General features: G+C 43.8%; 1 protein-coding gene across 1 annotated transcript in view; it reads right to left on the bottom strand.

Moving 5' to 3' along the window:
- LOC121917640 (centromere protein J-like) overlaps positions 1 to 8,878 on the bottom strand; it is a 27,919-nt gene extending 19,041 nt beyond the window's left edge. Inside the window, exons 1-2 of the mRNA XM_042443756.1 lie at positions 8,777 to 8,878; positions 6,656 to 6,871 (exon numbers count right to left, since the gene is read on the bottom strand). Of these exons, the coding sequence (XP_042299690.1) occupies positions 6,656 to 6,871 (216 nt within the window). The 5' untranslated portion in view covers positions 8,777 to 8,878. The remainder of the gene's footprint in view (positions 1 to 6,655; positions 6,872 to 8,776) is intronic.
- Between the last annotated feature and the right edge of the window lie 2,425 nt (positions 8,879 to 11,303).

Consider the following 11,303-nt stretch of genomic DNA (forward strand, 5'->3'; position numbering starts at 1 on the left):
CCCAGGCCTCCTCTGGACAGAGAGGCCTGGGGCTGCAAGGGCCATGAAGGAGCCCAGAGGCAGCCTGCCCAAGCCCTTCCCTCGGCCAAAAGGGCCCCTTGAGCCCTTTTGGCCGAAGGGAAGAGCCTGGGATGGGTGCCCAAGCCCTACCCCCGGCCTCCCTCCCCTCGGCCGAAAGGGCCTCTTGGACCCTTTGGGCCAAAGGGAAGAGCCGAAGGGAAGGGCCTGGGACGGGTGCCAAGCCCTTCCCTTTGGCCTCTCTCCCCTTCGGCGAAAGAGCCCCTCGGAGCCCGTTCGGCCAAAGGAAGGGACCGAGGAGGAGAGGGCGGGCACACGCCTCCCCTCCCTGCAGGGCTTCGCAGACCGGAGGTGTCCTTCGGAGGACACCTCAGGCCTGGCAAAGCCCCGAGGAAAGGAGCAGGGGCCGCCGGCCCTCTCCTCTGGCCCCACGGAGCTTCGGCAGACCCAAGGTGTTCTTCGGAGGACACCTCAGGCCTGAGGAAAGGAGCAGGGGCCACCGGCCTCATCCTCCTCCGCCTCCCCACAGGGCTTCGGCAGACCTGAGGTGTCCTTCGGAGGCCCAGTGTTATTGTCCTGGGCCCAGTGTTATTCAACACTTTATCAATGACCTGGATGACAGAATTGGGAGCATACTTATCAAATTTGCAGATGACACCAAATTAGGAGGAATAGATAATACTCCAGAGACAGGATCAAGATTCAAAATGACCTGAATAGACTAGAAAGCTGGCCCAAAGCTAACAAAATGAAATTCAACACAGAGAAATGTAAGGTACTGCACTTAGGCAGAAAAATGAAATGCACAGATATAGGATGGGAGACACATTGCTGAATGAAAGTACGTGTGAAAGGGATCTGGGAGCCAGGTAGGCCACAAGTTGAACATGAGTCAACAGTGGATGCGGCAGCTAAAAAGGCCAATGAGATTTTAGGCTGCATCAATAAAAGTATAGTGTCCAGATCAAGAGAAGTAATAGCCACTGATTCTGCCTGGTCAGGCCCCACCTGGAATATTGTGTCCAGTTTCTGGGCACCACAATTCAAAAAATACATTGAGAAACTGGAGCGTGTCCAGAAGACGGCGACTAAAAGGGTGAAAGGTCTGGAAACCTTGCCCTATGAGGAACGACTCAGGGAGCGGGGCTGTTTTAGCTTGGAGAAGAGAAGGTTAAGAGGTGATATGATAGCCCGGTTTAAATATTTGAAAGAATGTCATATTGAGGAGGGAGCAAGCTTGTTTTTCTGCTGCTCCAGAGAACAAGACCCGGAACAATGGATGCAAGCTACAGGAAACGAGATTCCACCTCAACATTAGGAGGAACTCCTGACAGTAAGGGCTGTTCAACAGTGGAACACACTCCTTCAGAGTGTAGTGGAGTCTCCTTCCTTGGAGGTCTTCAAACGGAGGCGGGATGGCACTCTGTTGGGGATGCTTTGATTTGGATTTCCCATGGCAGGGGGTTGGACTGGATGGCCCTTGGGGGTCTCTTCCAACTCTATGATTCTATGATTCATTACACCTCAGGCCTGCAAAGCCCTGAGGAAAGGGAGGGGCCGCGCGCCTGTTGCTCCTGCCCCTCACGGGCCTTACTGGTCCCAGCTGCTCTGAGAGGCAGCTGGGGGCCAAGGAAGGGCAGGAGGAGCAGGCGTGCGCCTGTCACCCCCCTCCCCAATCCCCCCCCCCCACTCCTAGCTGTCTCTCAGACAGCTGGAGGTCGGGAAAGGGAGCAGAGAAAGCCTCACCCCCCAGAGGGTGGAAGCTCCACCCCGGCAGGCGGCTCCGCCCCACGGGGTGGAAGCCCACCCCCAGCATGCACCCCCCAGAATTTGGCTTCGGCCCCCCAGTTGTCTGGAGGGACAGCAACCCGGCCACCAGGTCAAAAAGGTTGCCTACCCCTGATTTAGACACTATACTTTTAGTGAGGAGAGGAGAAAAGCAGGAATAGAATCACACTGATTTGCACCACATGACTGCAGATCAGAATGGCTTTGGGAGGAACTAATCACATTCACTCAACAGTGTAAAAGCAATGCACTGCGGGGCAATTTACAATTTGCCCATCAATGAAATTTAACACTCCGGCAGCAGATGAACTACAGACCAGCTACTGGACAGACATAGCACTATGTGATAAGGTAAAGCACAGATGCTGCATCCTGCTATAATTCCACTTTTCAAGCCTGGGAAGCCCCAGTATCTCCCCCACCCCCATAGATGGACCAGTGCAAGAATGAGCCAGAAGAAAGTCAAAGCTGCTCTGACTTTCTCCATCAATAGAGGAAAGGAAAAGCAATATGCCAGAAGTGTAATCTTCCCTAGGAGTGGAATATTTGAGAGTAGGGTGCCGTGGATCAAAACAGCTCCAGCCCTTCCTCATAAAGAGACATGGGGATGAAAGCCAAGAAGCCAAATACAAACAACAAGCCTATTTACATATCATACCGGTGTTTCTGCTTTTCTGGGAAGAAAAATCCATAGCTCCATAGTTTCTTTCTGTTTCTGTCTTCTGATGCTCGGAGACCCAAGTTCATTTGAAGTTCCAATTCTGCTTGGTAAGTGCTTCGACCTGACATCTTAACTTATCATGGGCAGCATGCCACTGGGTCTCATTTCTTCTGAATTCCTCCTGCAGCCCTGCTATTTGCTGCCTTAACATCTATCGTAAAAAAGACAGAAGATCTTTTTAAAGATAAAAGAATGAGGAGGAGAAGAACAAGGATACCATTTCTGTCAGGATCTAATATAACTCTCTCCTGATTTCATATAGACCCTTTGTCATTTCCAGGGTAAAGAAGCAACACTACAGAGCCTTTTCTACTATTGGGCAAAGTCCTGGAAAGGTAGCAAATTGTTAATTATTTATTTATATATTGCTAGCTACATTGTTATTAGAGATAAGAAAGGTAATTGAGGGCTTTCTGCCTCATATGCTCAATAACAGTTGGTTGGGGTATTATGCCACCTCATTTGGTTTTTAGGTATGGCACCATTTCCACAGCACCCTAAAAAGTAAAATGCCATGGGATCAACACTTGCAAACCCTCAACATTTCACCAGATGGAACAAGGAAACATGTGGCTGGGTCACATCAGTGTGGTAAAAAAGATATAGCCAGATAACAAGAGGCCAAAAGTTACTAATGAAGAACACACAGAACTACTATTTAAGCAGAGAAACCCTGGATTTGTGTATTGGCATTACAAAAGTTTGAAAGGGGGGGGGGGAATCCAACTCAAGAAATATAAGACTCGGTGTGAATACACAGAACAATTAACCTTAAATATAGTATCACATAAGACTTTATTCAAAATCAAGGTCTGCCTTTATCAGACTTGCTCAGAATTACAGTTTTTTTCTCAGATCCAATGAAAGTTTATACTTTTGTTTTTTGAATTTGTGTACATACATCTTTGCACAATGCTTTTATAGATCAGATCAGATCCCAGCTTGTGCATAATATACACCTGTGTGGTGGCCTTGAGCCAATCATAGTTTCTCAGTCCCAGTTTCCGCATTATAACACCTATGTTGTTGCACTGCATAGCCCTGGCAAGCACAGAGGATTGGTGTCTCAAAAAGAAGTGGCTAGAGAAAAGAAATTCAGTAAAGCTGAGCCTTAAAACTATAGTTTATGAAAATCTCCAAAACAACACAACAACTGAACAGAGGAGGGGAAAAACAAATAAAGAATGCTTTTCTACAGGATTATCCTACCTCAGGGACTGAACAGATAGGTCAAAATAAAGCTGTTTCAGGTCACTTTGGAGGTATGCTGTTTAAATGACACACCACATCTTAAGAGGCCAGAAGCTGCACCAAAGCTGCAGTCCAGACCTTAGGATGGAGTGTGGCTTTGGTGCGGCTTCTGACCTCTTAGGCGCATGCATCATTTAAACAGCATATCTCCAAAGTGACCGGGAGCAGCTTTATTTTGGCCTGACTGTTTGGACCCTATGGGAAACTAGGGGGAGGGATTATGGTGTGAAAATGAGAGCTTAAAGAGTACATGCACACAGTCCTAGGAGTGCTTGTAATTCAAAGGGATCTTCATTCCCTCTGAAGTGGCAGAGCTCTCCCTTTCCGTTGCTTTTTAAAAGTGTATTTATTCCTTTGGCTTACCTCAAGAAGCAGTTTGAAGTCACACAACACAATGGACAGCTGCTGCTCATTCTCTGCCACCACTACCCACCATCCTCCCTGTTTGTGTGTCTTTCTTCTCAAAAGGAATTTTTAAACTGAATGCCTTTTGTCAGGACAAGAGCAGTAGTGATCGACAGAGCTTCACAGAAACCAGTAGCTTAAAAAAGTTAAAGTGGGGAGAGGCCAGAGAAACTAGAAAAAGCACTCACTGCAATTTCAGGCTTCTAAGTGTCAAAGCTATTTCACCCTTACTTCTTTTCATTTCAGGACTTACTCCAAAATGTCCTCATATTGATCAGTTGGAAACTGCCCAACAACCAGCTCCACACTCATTCAAAAAATTAACGACCATAGCAGTGCTGTAGCACATAATGGCACTTACTTGATTTCCCCTGCTCTCCCTCCTCTTAATTATGACGGTGCATTTCTCAGCCTCTACATTTCTTCTTCTGCAGTTTCAGAGCTGTGTCTTCTTGCACTCTTGCGCAGGATGTGACTTCTGAGGTCCAAAGGCATCAAACTGTCTTATTTTGTCTTGTTGAAAAATAAACTAGTTGGTGATTTTTAAAAAGTAGGAATACCACATGTATGTCAGATGTTCTGCTGAATGAAGCTGTAGAGGGCTCTGAATGTGATCACAGCAGCAGGTGGTTGGTGAGGTGTGTGACAGGAAGGCTTTCTACTACTTCCCATATCAATATGCTACTATGTGCTGATATTTCCAGCCATGAAAGATGCAAGAACACAAGCAGGAAAGTTTGTGGACTAGATTCCTTCTCGAGGGAAGCAATATGTAATTTTAGCAATTTTCTTCATGCTTAGAAAGTCAAAACTACAGAGTTTTCAAGACCTTTGTCACAAATTTGGGACTTATTCTGCGTAAATTTTGTATGTGGTTGTTTTGCACAGGAAACTGCATTTTCTGTGAAGAAAATAATATTCCTGTGTGGAAATATTATTTCTGTGCAGAAAATGCTTCCTGACCTGAAAATGCTATTTTCTGGGGTAATCGCCCACGGTAATTTGGCATTCATTAAGACTCAATTACAGCATTTTCTTCAAAGGAAATTTTTTTTTGCAAAGGAAATAATATTCCTGCATAGAAATATCATTTTCACACTGAAAATGCGTTCCTATGCAGAAAACATTCTTTTCTGTGCAAAACAAAATTTTCTCAGAATAAGTTCCATCCTAGAATGCTCGTTTAGTCCAGAGTTCTTCTCATCAGGGTTTCTTTATACTAAAAAACACATTATTCTATCTGTTTTTGAATATTTCTGAATATTTCTTCTATCCCTATTATGGATCCCTGATTTGATCAGAAAGATGACCCAAATGGAATGGGCTAAGCACATTATACCCTGTGCACCACTTCAACTGCTATCCCAGTTATTTCCTTACATATAACAAGCTGCATTTCAATTAATATGAATGGATAAAGCATCTGTAGGGGATGCTTTGATTTGGATTTCCTGCATGGCAGGGGGTTGGACTGGATGGCCCTTGGGGGTCTCTTCCAACTCTATGATTCTATGATTCTATGACACCTCAGGCCTGGCAAAGCCCTGAGGAAAGGAGCAGGGGCCGCACGCCTGTTGCTCCTGCCCCTCACGGGCCCTTACTGGTCCCCAGCTGTCTCTGAGAGGCAGCTGGGGGCCAAGGAAGGGCAGGAGGAGCAGGCGTGCGCCTGTCACCCCCTCTCCCAATCCCCCCCCCACTCCTAGCTGTCTCTCAGACAGCTGGAGGTCGGGAAAGGGAGCAGAGAAAGCCTCACCCCCCAGAGGGTGGAAGCTCCACCCCCGGCTTGCGGCTCCGCCCCACGGGGTGGAAGCTCCACCCCCAGCATGTGCCCCCCCCCCAGTATTTTGGCTTCGGCCCCCCAGTTGTCTGAGGGACAGCAACCCGGCCACCAGGTCAAAAAGGTTGCCTACCCCTGATTTAGACACTATACTTTTAGTGAGGGAGAGGGAGAAGAGCAGAGGAATAGAATCACACTGACTTGCACCACATGACTGCAGATCAGAATTGCTTTGGGAGGAACTTATCACATTCACTCAACAGTGTAAAAGCAATGCAACTGGGGGGCAATTTACAATTTTGCCCATCAATGAAATTTAACACTCCGGCAGCAGATGAACTACAGACCAGCTACTGGACAGACATAGCACTATGTGATAAGGTAAAGTCACAGATGCTGCTATCCTGCTATAATTCCACTTTTCAAGCCTGGGAAGCCCCAGTATCTCCTCCCACCCCCAGATAGATGGACCAGTGCAAGAATGAGCCAGAAGAAAGTCAAAGCTGCTCTGACTTTCTCCATCCATATGAGGAAAAGGAAAAGCAATATGCCAGAAGTGTAATCTTCCCTATGAGTGGAATATTTTGAGAGTAGGGTGCCTGGATCAAAACAGCTCCAGCCCTTCCTCATAAAGAGACATGAGGATGAAAGCCAAGAAGCCAAATACAAACAACAAGCCTATTTATATATCATACCGGTGTTTCTGCTTTTCTGGGAAGAAAATCCATAGCTCCATAGTTTCTTTCTGTTTCTGTCTTCTGATGCTCGGAGACTCCAAGTTCATTTTGAAGTTCCAAATTCTGCTTGGTAAGTGCTTCAACCTGACATCTTAACTTATCATGGGCAGCATGCCACTGGGTCTCATTTCTTCTGAATTCCTCCTGCAGCCCTGCTATTTGCTGCCTTAACATCTATCATAAAAAAGACAGAAGATCTTTTTAAAGATAAAAGAATGAGGAGGAGGAGAACAAGGATACCATTTCTGTCAGGATCATTAATATTAATCTCTCTCCTGATTTCATATAGACCCTTTGTCATTTCCATGGGTAAAGAAGCAACACTACAGAGCCTTTTCTACTATTGGGCAAAGTCCTGGAAAGGTAGCAAATTGTTAATTATTTATTTTATATTATTGCTAGCTACATTGTTATTAGAGATAAGAAAGGTAATTGAGGGGCTTTCTGCCTCATATGCTCAAATAACTTAGTTGGCTTGGGGTATTATGCACCTCATTTTGGTTTTTAGGTATGGCACCATTTCCACAGCACCCTAAAAAGTAAAATGCCATGGGATCAACACTTGCAAACCCTCCAACATTTCACAGATGGAAACCAGGAAACATGTGGCTGGGTCACATCAGTGTGGTCAAAAAGATATAGCCAGATAACAAGAGGCCAAAAGTTACTAATGAAGAACACACAGAACTACTATTTTAAGCAGAGAAACCCTGGGATTTTTGTATTGGCATTACAAAAGTTTGAAAGGGGGGGGGATCCAACTCAAGAAATATAAGACTCTGTGTGAATACACAGAACAATTAACCTTAAATATAGTATCACATAAGACTTTATTCTAAAATCAAGGTCTGCCTTTATCAGACTTGCTCAGAATTACAGTTTTTTCTCAGATCCAATGAAAGTTTATACTTTTTGTTTTTGAACTCTGTGTACATACATCTTTGCACAATGCATTTTATAGATCAGATCAGATCCCAGCTTGTGCATAATATAACACCTGTGTGGTTGCCTTGAGCCAATCATAGTTTCTCAGTCCGAGTTTCCGCATTATATAACACCTATGTTGTTGCCTATGGCACTGCATAGCCCTGGCAAGCACAGAGGATTGGTGTCTCAAAAAGAAGTGGCTAGAGAAAAGAAATTCAGTAAAGCTGAGCCTTAAAACATATAGTTTACGAAAATCTCCAAAACAAACACAACTAAAACTGAACAGAGGAGGGGAAAAACAAATAAAGAATGCTTTTCTACAGGATTTATCCTACCTCAGGGACTGAACAGATAGGTCAAAATAAAGCTGTTTCGGGTCACTTTGGAGGTATGCTGTTTAAATGACACACACATCTTAAGAGGCCAGAAGCTGCACCAAAGCTGCAGTCCAGACCTTAGGACTGGAGTGTGGCTTTGGTGCGGTTTCTGACCTCTTAGGGCGCATGCATCATTTAAACAGCATATCTCCAAAGTGACCTGGAGCAGCTTTATTTTGGCCTGACTGTTTGGACCCTATGGGAAACTAGGGGGAGGGATTATTGTGTGAAAAGGAGAGCTTTAAAGAGTACATGCCACACAGTCCTAGGAGTGCTGTAATTCAAAGGGAATCTTCATTCACTTCTGAAGTGGCAGAGCTCTCCCTTTCCGTTGCTTTTTAAAAGTGTATTTATTCCTTTGGCTTACCTCAAGAAGCAGTTTGAAGTCACACAACACAATGGACAGCTGCTGCTCATTCTCTGCCACCACTACCACCATCCTCCCCTGTTTGTGTCTTTCTTTCTCAGAAAGGAATTTTTAAACTGAATGCCTTTTGTCAGGACAAGAGCAGTAGTGATCGACAGAGCTTCACAGAAACCAGTAGCTTTAAAAAAGTTAAAGTGGGGAGAGGCCAGAGAAACTAGAAAAAGCACCTCACTGCAATTTCAGGCTTCTAAGTGTCAAGCTATTTCATCCCTTACTTCTGTTTCATTTCAGGACTTTACTCCAAAATGTCCTCATATTGATCAGTTGGAAACTGCCCAACAACCAGCTCCACACTCATTCAAAAAAATTAACGACCATAGCAGTGCTGTAGCACATAATGGCACTTACTTGTATTTCCCCTGCTTCTCCCTCCTCTTTAATTATGACGGTGCATTTCTCAGCCTCTACATTTTCTTTCTGCAGTTTCAGAGCTTTGTCCCTCTTGCACTCTTGCGCAGGATGTGACTTCTGAGGTCCAAAGGCATCAAACTGTCTTATTTGTCTTCTGTTGAAAAATAAACTAGTTGGTGATTTTTAAAAAGTAGGAATACCACATGTATGTCAGATGTTCTGCTGAATGAAGCTGTAGAGGGCTCTGAATGTGATCACAGCAGCAGGTGGTTGGTGAGGTGTGTGACAGGGAATGCTTTCTACTTCCCATATCAATATGCTACTATTGCTGATATTTTCTCAGCCATGCAATGAAAGATGCAAGAACACAAGCAGGAAAGCTATTGTGGACTAGATTCCTTCTCGAGGGAAGCAATATGTAATTTTAGCAATTTTCTTCATGCTTAGAAAGTCAAAAACTACAGAGTTTTCAAGACCTTGTCACAATTTGGGACTTATTCTGCGTAAAATTTGTATGTGGTTGTTTTGCACAGGAAACTGCATTTTCTGTGAAGAAAATAATATTCCTGTGTGGAAATATTATTTTCTGTGCAGAAAATGCTTCCTGACCTGAAAATGCTATTTTCTGGGTGAATCGCCCACATGTGAATTTGGCATTCATTAAGACTCAATTACAGCATTTTCTTCAAAGGAATTTTTTTTTTTTGCAAAGGGAATAATATTCCTGCATAGAAATATCATTTTCTACACTGAAAATGCTGTTTCCTATGCAGAAAACATTCTTTTCTGTGCAAAACAAAATTTTCTCAGAATAAGTTCCATCCTATGAATGCTCTGTTTAGTCCAGAGTTCTTCTCATCAGGGTTTCTTTATACTAGAAAAACACATTATTCTATCTGTTTTTGAATATTTCTGAATATTTCTTCTATCCCTATTATGGATCCCTGATTTTGATCAGAAAGATGACCCAAATGGAATGGGCTAAGCACATTATACCCTGTGCACCATTTTCAACTGCTATCCCAGTTATTTCCTTACATATATACAAGCTGCATTTCAATTATATGAATGGATATAAATGAATATTGACAAGCTAATGCATTTTACCTAGGGGCTGTGCAGACTGGCCATTAAGACCGGCCTAGGGGTGGAGTTGAGGTGTGGCATCCACATGACGCATGCTCTGACTCTGCCCTCATGGCGGCGTGATGTCACGTACCACACCACAAGGCGTGTGGTGTTACGGTGCTCCTCTGGTGCTGTGTTTAGAAACCTGTGAATGACCTTATAATAATACAAATCCCCAGGTACAAAACATTGCTCCCAGAGCAGTTGCACAATTGCAGCTCTTACTGTCAGGAAGTCTTTCTGTAATTTCTGGAACATCCAGGAGGGACCATATTACCCTGGTTCTAAAGTCCCTCCACTGGCTGCCCATTAGCTTCCGGACCCAGTACAATGGCTTGGGTCCAAACTATCTTCGGGACCGCCTTCTCCCCTACAATCCTCCCCGTGCACTCCGCTCCTCTGGGAGAGGCCTACGAAAATCTAGGCTTTCGACTACCTCCCAGAGGGCATTTTCCATCATCGCCCCCAGACTGTGGAATGGCCTGCTGGATGAGATCCGTCTACTTACATCCTTAGACAGCTTTTAAAAAGCTGTTAAGACGGATCTCTTCCGGCAGGGCTTCCCAGAATAGAGAACCCGGCCTTAGAAAAATGTCTGGAAAAGTTACTGCTGCTCCCACTGATTGTTTGCTGGTGTGATGTTGCTGACCTTCTGGTCAGTTTTTAACTTGTATGTTTGTTTGTTTGTTTGTTGTTTTTTGTTCTGTTTTTTAAATATTGCATTGGATTTAATACTTTTTTAAGGAGGGGAGGGTACCAGGGATTTTATATGTTTTGTATTTTAAACTTTGTTAGCCACCCCGATTGTTCTCAGAGGGGCGGGATACAAATAAATTTTATTATTATTATTATTATTATTATTATTATTATTATTATTATTATTATTATTATTATTATTATTATTATTTCTTAATGTTTAAGTGGAATTTCTTCCTGCAGTTTGAATCCATTGTTCTGTGTCCTAGTTTTGGGAGCAGCAGAAACAAGCTTTCACCTTCTTGAATATGACATCCCTTCAAATATTTAAACATGGCTATCATGTCAACCCTTAAACTTCTCTTCCCCAGGCTAAACATACCAGCTATCTAATCCACTCTTCACATAGGGCATGGTTTCCAGACTTTTTACCATTTTGGTTGCCCTCCACTGGACATTGTCAATATTCCTCTTGAATTATGGTTACAATATGGTTACATCTGATTTAATGGGGCTTTAGGTATGTGATTAATTCTAGGCTGAATAAACTTAGCCTGTAGGTTAACACACACTTTAATATTTTGTTTTATCTTCTCTATCTGTACACATGTATATATGCAGAGGCTTTTGAGAAATTTGTGGTTTTGTGTCTTCAAGTTGCTTCTGACATATGGTGACCCTATCACAGGGGTTTTGTGCC

Source organism: Sceloporus undulatus, chromosome 1 (assembly GCF_019175285.1).
Source record: "Sceloporus undulatus isolate JIND9_A2432 ecotype Alabama chromosome 1, SceUnd_v1.1, whole genome shotgun sequence".
NCBI lineage: Eukaryota > Metazoa > Chordata > Lepidosauria > Squamata > Phrynosomatidae > Sceloporus > Sceloporus undulatus.